We start from the raw sequence: 14065 nt of genomic DNA on the forward strand, positions 1-14065 counted from the left end.
TCTCCAGAAGGGCTCCTCCAGCTCCAGCCAAGGGACTGTCCTTGCTCTGCCGCAGGGACAACCGCTTGCTTTGCTTGGCAAACAGTCATCAAAATGACAGAAAGACCTGAAGCATCAACCAAACAAACGCTAAAAAAATTGCCAGTTAGGTAGAAAAACTGTGGGACTGACACACAGGACCTGTGCGCCCTGAGCGGGGGCACGCTGTGCCGGGCACATAACACGGGGTGCCCCTTGCCCAAACCTCCTGTGAACAGGGCACAGGGAGGTGCCAGCAGGATGGATTCACATCCTCCAGAGAGCACCTGGCTCACAGTCTCACAGGGTCTCTGGAGGGTCTCATTTTGTCATTCAGACATGAGCATGGCACCACTGGGTTAGCCACGGGTTCCTTAGGACAACAATATCGAATGAGGCAGAAGCATTAACTAGGGTAAAAGTAAAGATGAGCTATAATATCAGGTAGAGTAAATGTAAATGTGAAGATCTGGGTGATGTTCAGGTAGCCCTGGTTTATCTGCCACTAATCCTTTTAGCATCTTAAGTTTTTTTTTCAGCATCTGAAACCATATTAGCCTCAAACTTCTGAACTACATAGCGCCCACTGAATTACGGGGGATCTTTATTTTAGAAACATGTAGTTTCCCCCGTCAGATAAGAAAGTAACAACTTCCACTCTACAGGTGACTTCTCGCCTTCAGTCTGAGCATATTTGCGGTGAGCTATTAATCATTTCCTCGCACGGTGCATGTATAAAAGGAAGCCAGGAGCCAGCCGGCCCCAGCCAAGAAGGGGAGCGCGGCGCCTCACCACAATGCTGCCACTGCTCTGCCTGGTGCTGAGCTGCTGGGCGCTGGGTGCCTCGGTCCCTGTGACACCAGCCACGGGGCCAGCCTGCGTTGCCAGCTCCCTCCTGAAGGAAACCATCAGCAACATTGAGAAGCTCCAGGTTACCTCCGTTCCGTTTGCTTTTCGCCGCACGACCGGCTTTTTGTTCTGGTGGCGCATCTGCTAATGTGGTTTTGTATCAATCTCTTGCAGGGCAACACAGAAATCTCACCTCCGGTAAGACTGCTTTTCAGCTCGTGTTGCAGTGCCGGTTGCTGGTGGTGTGGCTTGTGTGCTTTTTGAGGCAGAAGGGGGACCTGGTGGCTGCCAAAGCTCATCCTTTGGCAGGCTCTTGTGCCGTCAAAAGAGGTGTCCCACTGGGTTATATCATTTTGGGTAGCAGGCATTTCAGCTCCATTAGTGGGATGCTTCTTGCACCGGTGATACGGTAAAGAAAAGACAGGAATGACCAACGTTTGTTGTTGCAGAATAACATAATTCTCAGGGAGGAGTGGAAAGGGAGTGTCATCACCTATCTGGAGGAATTTATTAAAGTCCTGGAAAGCCGCAAGGAGCATCCACTGGAGATACAAGTTGCCCAGGAACTGCGGAGCATCCACGCTGCTGGAAAGAGATGCTACGGGTCGATGGTATGCTTGGGATGGACTTTCTGCTCACTGTTTTGTGGTGCTTAGATTACTATAAGAGATATCCCAGTGTTTGTCCAGGTTGCAGTGAAATGCGTGCATGGTTAAAGCATGCAGCTGCCTCCTGGTTGGAGTTAAAATTATTGGACTTAAAATTATTTTTTAAAGAAGTATTAAAAAAAAAAACCTACAGTCAAGAAACAAAATGCATCTTGTGTGTCCAAATTATGCTTCTTAAACCCTTCTTTCTCTCTGTCCCCCCAGAAACTTGAGGAGGATCCAGAAGAAGAGGACTTTTACAGTACTTTGGATTATTTATTGAGGTTCCTGAACCACAATGGCCACTAGGAGAAACCAGCACTGTCTTCAAAGATGATTGAAGTGCCCCTGGTCCAGCCTGCTGGGAGACCCCAGCTTTGTGTGTCCTCGTTTGGGTATCCTCACTCTAATGAGCAAGGCTACTGGGAGCCCTATTTATTCCTGTATTTACCTATATTTATTTATTTTATTTATTTGCAGAAATGTCGTGTTATTTATTTTTGCAATGCAGAGATGCAATAATTATTTAACTCAGGAAACCCTTATTTATTGGTGTGTGTGCAGAGGGCTCTGTGGACGCTGCCTCCTTTCCCTCACACCCTTATTTCTCTCGCACTATTCCCAGCCACATCCCCGGGGCTCAGCACCACCCAAGTGCTCTTGGAGCCGTCCGGTCCCAGCAGACCCTCACAAAGTCAGATTTCCACCTCTGGGCTCAGCCCCTCTTGCCTTCTGAACACAAGTTTTGCATCTTGTTAGAAGAGTCAGTTGTAATTGTCAGAGGAGAGTCTTGTGCAAGGATGCAACTCTTACTCCTTGAATTATGCTTAAGTGCTTATCTTAACCAAAGTGAGGAACGTTACTGTTACCGAGGCCATGACAATCACTTTAAAATGTGAAAACTGGGAGGTGCAAATTGTGGGGATGTGGCTGTTTGAACAGACCTGTGTGCTGCCAAGACAGGACGCAGGTAAATAATCAGGAAACTTTTATGCAGAACTCTATGAATGTAAGCGAACTCTAAGAGAATCTATGCAAAATAAAACTCTTGCACAAATGTGTAACTATCATCATTTTCTTTGTTTTATGGTGGTTTAAGGAAGATTCAATCTAAAAATGTTTGACTGGTCCAATCAGGGTCTTCTCATGGTGAGGTTATGGCAGTTTCGGGGGGGTATTGTACCCAAAAACACACAGAAACTGTAGAGATGATTAATTCCTCTGTGTAGCAGCTTACGAGGAGGTCCAGACACCACGTAACACCACTTTTGTTTTCAAATCAGGGTAGACGTAGGGCCTAAATAGTGGGTCGTGGTTTTGGTTCTTCCTTCCTTTGCTCTCACTTCGTGGCAGACAGCTCGCTGCAGCAGCTCTCCTTTCCCCCCCAGTGGATATTCCGATGGCAGGGAGCTTCGCCCACGCAGAAGGAAGCGAAGGGGCAGCGCAGACCTCGTTTGGGGCAGGATGGAAAGGGAGGCACAGCACCAGCCCACAGCTGTGCCCGCAGCACCGCGCCTCTGCCTTCCCCTCCGGGGGGATTCTCCGGCTGGAATTTCACCATCCTGGCCCATCACCATCACCTGCTTCTGCAGGTTTCGCCGTGCACCTGGAAAAAGTTCCCCCAAGAGCCCTGATTCACAGGGGATTTAGCCCACAGCAGTGATTGTAGGAGCCGTGCTGTGCCTGTGGAATCCCCGATCCCCACGCAGCCCTCAGCAAAGGGCAGGTTGGAGGGGCAGAACCTGCAGCAGTTACTTAAGGGAGCTGACATGTTTGAGGAATTAGCTGGTATTTTCAATAACACCTGGAGAGAAATTCCTTCAGGGCTGGGGAAGGGCAGACACGGTAGTCATTGTATCAACAGGGGAAAAAACAGTAGGTTCAATCATCATCACCCGCCCTCCCCTGAATATTTGAGAATAAATCAATTAATGAATACCTACAAAAAATACTGCGTGCTTAGAAAAAGAGGCTCAAGATGTCAGTGGCTTCACATCCCGTGAGGGGGAATCAGGCAGTGGGTGTATGGGTGTATGGGATGGTGCCCAAGAGCTGCCCCGGGGGGGCTTGTCCCCCAGCCCCAATTTAGGCTGAGGAGCCGATCAGGCTGCACGCTCTGTGTGGGTGGCTCACAGCCCAGCACCTCGCTGTTTGCTGGGGTGCTGTCCTCAGGGAGCAGCCAACCGCACCGGGGCTAAATGAGGAATAAATCTGAGCAGCGGCACCTTGGGGAAGGCTGTGGGGGGAGCACCGACTAAATAAGCATTAGCGAAGAGCCACGGTTGCAAAAAGGTGATCTGATTTTTTTCCAATCGCGTGCAAAGAGCCATGGTTGCAAAATGATGATTTTTACAATTGCATGCAAAAAAAAAAAATAAATTATTTCTAGCCTTCCAGGGAGGGAGAGGCTGCCCCGAGAGGGACCAGCACCCTGCGGGATGCGCGGGGGGAAGGCGCCGAGAGCTCAGCTCGCTCCCCAGCCTTTGCACGGCTTTGCAAGCACCTGCGGTAAAGCAGCGGGTTGGGGGGCTCCGGGCGGTGCTGGGGCTGGCAGGGGCCCCCCCGGGGCCGTGCCGAGCCCGGGACCCCCCCCCCCAGAGCGGCTCCTTTTGTCCCCGGCAGCCCCTAGGGGGCAGCCCCGTCCCGGCGGCTCCGCGCTGTCAGCGGGAGATGCTGAGCCTCACATCAGAGAAAGGGAGATCATTTCATGGGTTTTACATGCCAGTTTTGCACGTTTAAACATTGCTTTCAATGCCCCTTTTTAATCACCTCTACATGCTGTTGGACAGGAGCCTGCAGGTCCCAAAGGCTCCTTGGTGTCCCATCAGCATTACTGCGAAGCGAGGGGCCTGGGCACCAGGGAGCCTTTCCACGAGCAGTTTGATGCTAAAATTTTACATTTTAAGAGAGTGAATCGGGGTCTTTGATAGAGAGGGGAACCCAAGCAGGACTGGGCAGTGCAGCTCTGGCCATCGTCTCGCAGGTGGCTGTACAAGAACCTTTCACGCAGTGCTGGAAGAGGGGAACAGCCTGCCCTGCAAACCAGGCACCTTAAATGAGCAGCGAAGCAATGGGAACAAAGGGAACATGCAGATGGCTGTTTATAGCAGGGGCACTGCAAAACATCCCAACAAAGGACTCAAAACAGCACCCTGTCCCAAAACTTTCATATTGCATTTATAGGACTGCAAAGTGAAACATGTGCCTGACCCAATAGTAAAGTTTTGCCTTATGAAATCCAGAAAAAAACGATCTGCCACTTCTGCACCTCATCAGACGCTTTGCATGAAATACCACCTCTAAAAAACAAACAGATTTAGAGAAGAAACTAGAACATGTGGGAAATATTTGGGCCAGACCTTCAGCTGGCACAGGCTGATATGGATATTTGCAAAGCTCTGGGCTGATGTGCTGCAGCTGAGAGCCTGGCTCCTTGCTAACCCCGTCCAAGCAGCACTTGCCAAGCATATTTTTTTCTGGCATTGCCAAATGCCTCCCTTACAGCTTTCTGCTGAAGTCAGAGCTGCTGTTGAGCAAACAAGAAGGTGAGGCAGCACAAGCCATGCAGCGTCCCCAGGCAGACGCAGACTACCAGACCATCAGGTACGTTTGGCCCCAAAGCTGGTTGTTAATAATTTCCCTTTTCACACTGCTTCTTGATGGCCAGAAGTGATTCCTCACCGAGCCCTCCCTCGGGTGATACTTCTTGTATGAACCATATTCGTTGCAACCCATTATGGAACAACTAGATTTATGTATTTTTTATTTTTTTTTTAATTTAGAGCCACATTATCTCAGAGTTATCTAAGCCCTGCTTCTGCAATTGCTCTCATGATATTGCTCCTCAAACACCAAGTTATCTGGAAGTGCCCTCTCTCATGTGGTTACCCCACCCTTAGCTGACTGAGCCGAGGAGCCGCAGCCCGCAGGGGAGTGGGGAGAGCTCGGCCGCCTCCTGCTGCATCCCACCCCGAGCACCACTGGGTGGGTGCCTGTGGTGTTCCGCTTGGGTTTCGGCCCCTTTCCCCCCTCGCTCACATATTCCCATAAAAGCAAGGACCTCACTGCTCCTGCAAAGCGCCGCACAAGTGCCCAAGTGCGATGAGAGAAGCGGTGAAGGTTTCCCCCAGAATGATAAGCTGCAGCTGACAGCTGAGAATGAAGATTTATGCAGCACTGTCAGGAAAATTAGCGATGTCAGGATAAAGTCCAGACATCACTCTAAGTAATTACGATGAACAAACCACCTTCTGCTTTATTGTCAGGTCAGAGAAAAAGCATTTCCCCCAGAAAATGTTTTGCAAGGCAGTGCTATGCATCGGTGTGCACCCCTGCTCCCACACTCCCACAGGGTCATGCTGAGAGATGCAGAGATCCTCTGACAAGAAAAAATGATCTTCATGGCTGTGTTACTCCAACTTCCTTAGATGTTAGTAAGTTTTACAATAACGTGCACATCGTTAGTGCCCTTGCATGTCATTAGTGCCCTTGTACATCGCTCTTCCTTGCATGGAAGCATTGCCCTGGAGTTAGCGTCTTTAGGAAGTTTGCTGGAACACTAATCACAAATGCTTCTCAAATGAGATATGTTGCTAATTCGACAGCTCAAGTTGTTGTCTATTTCCTATTTTATTGATTCATAACTGAGATAAGATAGTAATCACATCCTGCCCTTACTAAGCTTCTCTATATAAGTGAGCCTAGCGTCTGCCAAGGGAGAGGAGTTTGAACTCAAGGCACATTTCAGACCAAACTTGAGCTCCCAGATACAACACCATTAAAATGTATCTTTACATGTTCTTGTTACTGCTCAGCTGTAGGGCATCCAGTTACTTTATTCCTCTGAAAGAAATGAACTTTCCGCAGAAGATCAATAAAACTACAATAATTGATGAAATAATTTGCTTGCTGGACTCTGCAAATACATCTTCAAATGTAAATAATTTTCCACTTCCCCCACCCCAGGCTTGATTTTTGAGATGATTTAAAATTCGTAACACGCTGATTTCTGTCTTTTTCAGGAATTTTTCCACACACCGATCAACCTAACGGTAAGGAGCTGCTATTTCTTATTCTATTCTCCAAGGAGACTCATGGATTATAAGCTTAAAGTATAACCTCTGAGAGGAGAGGTCTGAGGACATTTAAAGGCAACATGTAGAACAGCAGCTAAGAGAGGGATTGCTGGGCTGGCAAAGAGCCGTGGTTCTGGGAGCCGTGAGGGAATGGGAAGAGGGCTCTGAACCCAAAAATTTGTTCTAAGAGGGGCACAGAGCTGCCGCTGGTGGGCAGAGCACTGGCTGGCTCAGGGTACAGCCTTTCCTCTACAGGTCAGCAGTGCTCCTCTTGCTTTCTGAACACATCACGCCCTATTTTTAAAAGATTGCTTGACTGTGGCTAGTCCTAACTGCTCTCAGTTACAAATGGCATGCCTTTCTTCAGTTTTCTAAGTTCTTTGTAATACTTTTCAGGAGAAAGTTCTGTTGATGTTTGTAAGATCTGTTCACTAACTGATGCAATATAAAGGAAAATGCTCAAAGCAGCTATCTGTAAACGTCCTATATCTAAGGAAAACAAAGAAACAAACAAAAAACTCTCTCTGATTTCAATAGAATTGGATCAAATTTGAAATGTTGTCAAATTCACCACTAGCAGAAACTGGAGCACTTTTATTGCAAAGTTTGCGGTTGTAATAGTTTCAAATACTGCACTTATAATATGACTTCTTAAAAAGGTATGAAAAAGAATTCAGATAAAAGAAGTTCAGATTTCCAGAGAAAATTATAGTTGATTTATTAAACATGGTTTATTACCAGTTCCTTTGTTCTTCTTTCTGTAAACTAGAATACCATTTGCTCTCCCTTTTTCTCCTAGACCACAGACTGTGCACACAATAACACCGACGAGTTTATTGAAGAGCTAAAAAAAATGAACCTATCTAGGTGTATGATTGCAGTTTCAAAACAAATGAAAGAGCTAGAAAACATCTGTTCAGTTTTGAAGGTAAGCTTTCACTATTGATTTAATTTTATTTTCAAACATTTTCCTGCAGTTTATCCAGGTTGGGGATTTATCCACTTGGGGATTGTTTTCAATGTCTCGTTAGTTCTCTTGGACACATGCAAAGCAATCCCAGATACTACAAACAGTGGATCTTTCCCAGCCAGGCAAGGCTGCTGCAGCCCTTGGATTGCACCAGTTTTCACATATGATGGTGGATAAGGCATGAGCCTTTAGTTAAGTCTATGGATATGCTAAGAAGACATCACCACCAAGGTTCCCCAAAAGTTACTTTCCCTGAAGGAATTAGAGAGCATTAGTGGAAGTTGTTCAGTAATGTGTCACCTGTCACACGATTTCTTACTCACTTTTTGGTAAACTCTAAGTCAATATTTTGAGATCTGGTAGCCAAGAAATTGTTCTTCCTTTTTAATTTTGGACCAGCTGTAGCTCCATGGAAGGATATCAAGGTTTGTCTATCATGCACAAACTCATTCTTATACAGATGATATTAACATTTAGACCTGCAGTAATTATGATGATTTACTAGGTGCAAAAAGAGAGAAAGACAGAGAAAATAAGGTGACGGAAAAGAGATTTCACATGTATTCTCAAAGTGGCTGTACTTGCTGACCCGAAACAGGCTTCTTTTTGGAAGAAAAACAGATATGCATCGGTTTGTTTAATGCCTGCAAGTTGCAGACGAAACCGATACCCAGATGCTGAGCTCCACACTGCTGCAGCTGAAACCTCAGTGTTAAGAACAAGCAGGCTGGGATGCTGCTGGGACCACACAGCGCATCCTGGGCTCCCTTTGTGTCTCCAGGATTTGGATATTATAAGGGAAATTGGATATTATGAGTGAAATGCTCTGACCTCTCTTAAATCTGCGAGGTGAAATTATCTGAGACCAGTGAATGGCAGCTGGCCTGCTTCTAGCTCTGTACCAGTGAGTTGGGGAGGTCCTGGAGAACATGCAGCATTTGGGTGGAATTGTTCCGTGACTCTTGTATCAACCAGCATCTACTCTTCTTCCTTAGAAAAAAACAACCCATGAAAATAACTGCAAAGATATGGAAGCGGATTTCACAAAATTTAAAAAAAATCTGAAAGGATTCTTGGAATGGGTCAACGAGAGGATCACGTGCAACAGCACTGTGAGAAACGAGGTGGATCTGTACGCCTACGACTGCGCCTTGCCTTGCCGGCAGAGGTACCTCAAGAGGTGGCCCTAGGAGAGGTCCCATGGGCAGCACTGGGGCCAGCTGGGGATGGGGAACAAGAGACGCCTCTTACAAACCAGAATCCATGCTAAGTGTCAATGCAAGTGGGTGATTGTAAATTGTACACAGCAATAAAACCTTTCATGCCAAGCTCAGCCAAGTGTCGTCATTTGTATCACTCAGTTACCAAACATGAAATTGAGCTCACCAGGGATGCAGAGAAAGGCATGAGGCTCATGGGTTTTGGCACGTAGGGACAGAAGAAGTGTTCACTCGCTTTAGCCGGGGCTGGGAAGTGATCCCACAGTGGGTGGGGGGGTTCAGGTCTGTGGTGCCTAGCGGGAATTGATGGGACCCAGCACAGCCCTGTCCTCAAGACTTGAGGAACACAGGGAACCCAGACTGCTGGCATCTCTAAATCTGGGTAGAAACGCAGTTTGCCATGACAACGAGCCAAAAGACAACTGGCACATACCGTAGAGGAACTAGCTGCCATCAGTTCATAACCCGATGTTCTTCTAACAAAAGGCTGAGATAGGATTCGAAATTACTGTGACAAAACGTGACTGAGTCACTGAATGGTCTTCTAACCCAGAATCACTGCAAATAACTGTTTGCTAGGTATAACTTATCTTGGTGCTTAGACATTTGCTGCCATTGAATGTGCTTCGCCCCTCTGGCACTCATGGCCTACCCAGCTTCTATGAGTTTTGGACAAGGATATGTGTCAAGTCACTAACAATAATGGAAATGACTCATAATGAGAGTAGGATTTATCACAAGTAAAAATATAGAAAATTCATATGCAGACACAAACCAGAAGGTTCACACTATTTCCCATAAAGCCTTAATCACTAACCAGTATCTAGAGTGGGATGTCAGAACTGATTTTTGTAGCTTACTGAGTGATGGTGAGAGGGAGAGACACGGTATGTATGGTACGCAGACAGAAAACCTGCTGGATTGCCATGCTACTGTCCAAACATAAGTAAAACCTCAAACCATCAGGCATCTCCAGGTTAAACCATTTGGGATGGGATTGGCGGGCCTGTTTAGCTGTCTGCATCCTTCTGCATCCGATGCAAAATGAGCATTTTGGAAACACCCACAGCATGGTGATGTTTGGAAGCTGACAATAACTGTTCAAAAAAAAAAAAAAAAAAAAAAAAAAAACAGAAAGCAATCAAAGAGCACTTAGTTTAGCTTCACAAACCCTAGAGATGAAATAAATACTGTCCAACACTATGAGAAAAAACAGAATGAATCCTCAGAAGTGCCTGGAGCCAGTCTGTTCGAATACACATTTCACTGATTCATACCCATTTCACATTCACTGATCCATATTAGCAGAATCCGTTGGCATTCATTTGCGGATCCTTTTCTAAGAATCACAAACATGACAGAAACACAGAAAGTATGCACCAGTCAATGTATGAACCAGGGATGACAGAAGAAACTTGTTTTTATCAGAAAGACGTTTATTCTGGAGGAGTCCATGGTTTTAAGGAGTTCATAGTGGAGACTATAAATCTATTACCTCCTACGGTCAGCTTTGCTGAGCTAGGTCTGGGTTTTTCCTCAGAGCACCCAGTCTGCCCCCGCAGCTCTCCAAGACATTAGTTTTAACTTAATTAAATTTAATTTTTAAAATTCTGGACATGATGCTTGGGCTTACCTCTGAAGCGATGGTATTATGATATGCCATTGACCTTGTCAGAAAGTCCCATATCATCCCCAGCATGATTCATTCTTGTTTTAAGTTCGTAAAGAGGTAAAACCACAGCCACCCACTGCCCACTCATAGCTCGAGCTTATTATCTCTGTACAGATATTTACTTCTCAACACATACACCTGCAGCCCCTGCACCAAGAAAAAGAAACCAATTCAGAATTAAACCTTAACCATTTGTATCGGGTATGTAGCAGCAGTTCCTTCTTTATGGATGCATTAGTTCTGCCTAGGTTAGCTCCAGATCATGACAGTCAGTGTTTAACTTCTTCCCCCATGAACAAGAGCGATTTGTATAACAAAAATGACTACTTTGTGAGAACTGGGCCTTGCTTTTGCTCGGAAACCATCCAAGCCGCAAAGCACAGAAAAGCTCCACGACTCCGGGTAGGGAAAGCAGTAAAATCCCAGCTTATTACACAAGGACAACACTCAGGGACTTAACCTCAACTTGCAAACTAATAAAATTTCATTCAGAATTGCAGAGGAGAAATTGAAGGTGATCTACCCAGTAACTCGCAGTAGTTTCACATTCTGTTTCAGCACCACCTTATTTCCAGAGAAATTCTGTGTGTGATTTCCAGATCACACGTGGGAAGTGTGTGTCATCCCAACTGTCCCATTCATCTTATTCATCAGTCACCTGGATGATGGCACCGAGTGGCTGACACCCCAGGGGGCCGTGCTGCTGTTCAGAGGGACCTGCAGAGGCTGGAAGGTTTGGCCGAGAGGGACCTCGTGAAGTTCGACAAGGGCAAGTGCGAAGGCCGGGCTGCTCTCCCCTCTCACCCCTCCTGTGAGAAGTGTTGGGGCACACAGGTTTGAGATCCCCCAGGATGGAGGCTCCACCACCTTTCTGGGCAGCCTGTGTGCTTTTTATCCCTGTTCAGCACTTTTATCCCAATAGTTCCAGTCCTACCCCAGCTCCTCCCTTGTGTTATCAACCCCTACAAGCAGCGCACAGCAGCAGCTGAAGCACGTAACATTCATAAAGCACTGCAGAGAGCTCTCACATCCCGACCAGGAGCTTTAAGTGGAAACAAGTAATACTGCAAGTTTCTGTTCCAACAGATGAATCAGACTTCTGGTGCAAATTACACGAGCAGCCCAGCCCTCCCTTCCTGCTGTCCCTACACTTGCTCTGGGCACCCCACGTCACCGTCTCACAGTGGTCAGCCGAGAGTGGGGCAAACAGTAAAATGGAAGGGAATCAGACCCAGCACTTGCATGGACACACAAGCGGTGGGATTTAGCAGGAAAAGTGGCCTTTCTTTACTTTTTCATGTCATCTAAAACCCATTAGATACAATTATAACCAAGGAGGACTTTCACTGAGGCTGCCTGTGGTTTGCACCCACTGAGCAGGGCTGGCCTCACACTTGGGGTGAGGAAAAGGTCCCTGGGGACAGAGATGGCCCCAGCCCCTGGCGAGCCACAAACCCTCAAGGTCAGGGCCATGCCTGGCATCCCACACGCTTCTACAGGGTAAAAGAACCAAGCATTTAACCAAGCAAAAAATTAATTCTACCCCACCGCCCCACATCTGGATCTTAAAATCTTAATCAGAGTACGTATCCCATAATAAAACAACCAAAGCCGGGCAGAACTGTTAAAAACAAAGACTCTGATGCAGGTTGCTCTTAATGTCAGTGATTCTATGGAAAAATGAAGAGGTCTCTTTTAGAATGATCACCAAAATCATCTACCACCATGGCAATCTGAAAGTACCTGCTGCAGTGATGTTAGGGAGAAGACTTGCACACACCTAGCCCACGGGATTTTACCCAAAGACACAGCCAGACACACCTTCAGCACTGAAATTATTTCTTTCTTCCCATAACTTTATCAAAGAGTGAGGAAGCAGGACAGACACTGAGGTTACAGTACCTATTTATCACAGCTGAAATATTTCTAGCTTTTTTTTTTCCTCTTTAAAGATAGAGCTGTTAGCCACATCCTTGAGTCATGAATGCAGAGAGCTGTAGTGGGCAAAGAGCATGGTTCTTATTAAAAGGTGCCATACGTTTCTCTAACAATAGCACTAGTAACCACCTTACAGAATGGAAAAATCATTAAAAAATACCTTACTAAAAAACAAGTGAAGGGGAGAAACGTCAAGCATTAAACCATTTGTTTGCATTAACGCTCCATCAGTAATCCACAGACTAGAACCATGGCTGCCATTGCCAGGAACCACGTGTGACAGGTATAAAAGAATTCACTTGAAAATGAAATTTGAAAAGACTTGAGGTCTGCAGAACCCCCGCCTAATTCTGCTCAGAAACAATCCTGAAATCACCCCATTTCTCCATATCCAATTTCCTAAGTTATTTGAATCTTCATCCAGACTTCGAGACTTTTCAAGCACAACGCTCTGAGCATTCTCAAAGGCGATGGAAAAAAAAAAAAAAAAAAAAAAAATCTGGATCTCATGTTCTTGGCAGCAGCACAATCTTAATTCTAACAACTTCCATAAGTGCTGGGCTCGTGTGTCCTAAAGCATATTTGATCTGTGATACACTTCACATGTGAGGTTTTTAAAGTTTTATGGCTTGTTATGAATGTTTTTTCCCCACCCTCACGACAGGGCCTGAATGCTCCGTGCAGGACAGCACCCAGTGGGGCCCTCCCTGCCTACAGGGCCTGGCTGAGCACCCGCAGGCAGAGCAGAGGGGTGGGAGCATCCTGCCCCTGCCTCCCTCCCCCTCAGCTCTCTGTCAAAACGCCACCCGTGTCACCGCCTGGACGCTCTCCTGGGGTGTCCCAGAAGATTTCTGGTACTCGTCTCCAGCCCACGCCTGTGGGTGCCTGACACCTGCATCCCCTCTGCAAATCCAGCACCGTGCTCTTGGAAAGCCACCATCCCCCTTCCAAACCCAATTGCAATTTTGAAGTATAAAACTAGTGGTTCTTCCTCAGCTCAAATACTGCCTTCCAAAAACTGCATATTTCAACTGAATGGTGAAAAAACCTCATGGTTGGTGCTAATCACATTCCCACCAGCCAGAAGGGAGGCCACCTCAATGCCCCTGGCAATCTCCAAGTGGTGTAATGGAAATACACTTACCTTTTGGCTTCGCCTTGGTGACAAGGTGCTGCATGGAGCAGTCACTTACACCCACAGTCTATAGTAAGAGGAGTTTAAGAAGTATTCTAGCTTTTGAGAAGTTATAAAGGAAGGCTTATTAGCTTGAAAATAGAAAAGAGAGAGGTGTGATGTAGTGAGAGAGACCTCCCTCTGATAAAAAGCCTGCGGCGAGGCTGTGGTTGCAGAGCATCAGGAGCTGAGAGCGCACGCAGTGGTCATTGCCTTGCCTCAGCTTCCTGTGCAGTCCAGGCTTCACTCCCAGAAAAGGGTCATAAAATGCAACAAGGATGAACTTACTGCAGTTTCCCAGCTGAATGCCATGCTGCAGCAGGGACCAGCAGCAGGATGTGGCCATGCAGTGTCCCCACACCATGCCGTGGTCGGAGGGTCTCGGCACGACGCCTGTTCCCCATCCCCGCAGGGCTGTCCCGTGCTGCCAGCTCTGCTCTGCGGGCTGGAAATCCAGCAGAGTGCAATTTCCAGAAGCTCAAGCGACTTCTTTGTTCTGTGA

The 14065-nt window shown here is 46.7% G+C and overlaps 2 protein-coding genes across 2 annotated transcripts; both read left to right on the forward strand.

Moving 5' to 3' along the window:
- Nucleotides 1–814: 814 nt before the first annotated feature.
- On the forward strand, nucleotides 815–2026 carry LOC309883306 (uncharacterized protein; the record flags this gene model as incomplete). The annotated part of the gene is made up of 4 exons (XM_082771252.1): nucleotides 815–949; nucleotides 1042–1065; nucleotides 1317–1478; nucleotides 1740–2026. The coding sequence occupies 4 exons, from the start codon at nucleotides 815–817 to the stop codon at nucleotides 1821–1823; spliced, it is 405 nt and encodes a 134-aa protein (XP_082627378.1). The 3' UTR covers nucleotides 1824–2026.
- Nucleotides 2027–6268: 4242 nt separating this feature from the next.
- On the forward strand, nucleotides 6269–8854 carry LOC309883541 (uncharacterized protein). Its single transcript, XM_082771684.1, has 4 exons — nucleotides 6269–6449; nucleotides 6536–6565; nucleotides 7389–7517; nucleotides 8555–8854. Exons 1-4 carry the CDS (start codon nucleotides 6297–6299, stop codon nucleotides 8747–8749), a joined length of 507 nt encoding a protein of 168 aa, XP_082627810.1. The 5' UTR covers nucleotides 6269–6296; the 3' UTR covers nucleotides 8750–8854.
- Nucleotides 8855–14065: the final 5211 nt, after the last annotated feature.

Source organism: Aythya marila, assembly GCF_965140915.1.
Source record: "Aythya marila genome assembly, chromosome: 14".
NCBI classification, from domain to species: Eukaryota; Metazoa; Chordata; class Aves; order Anseriformes; family Anatidae; genus Aythya; species Aythya marila.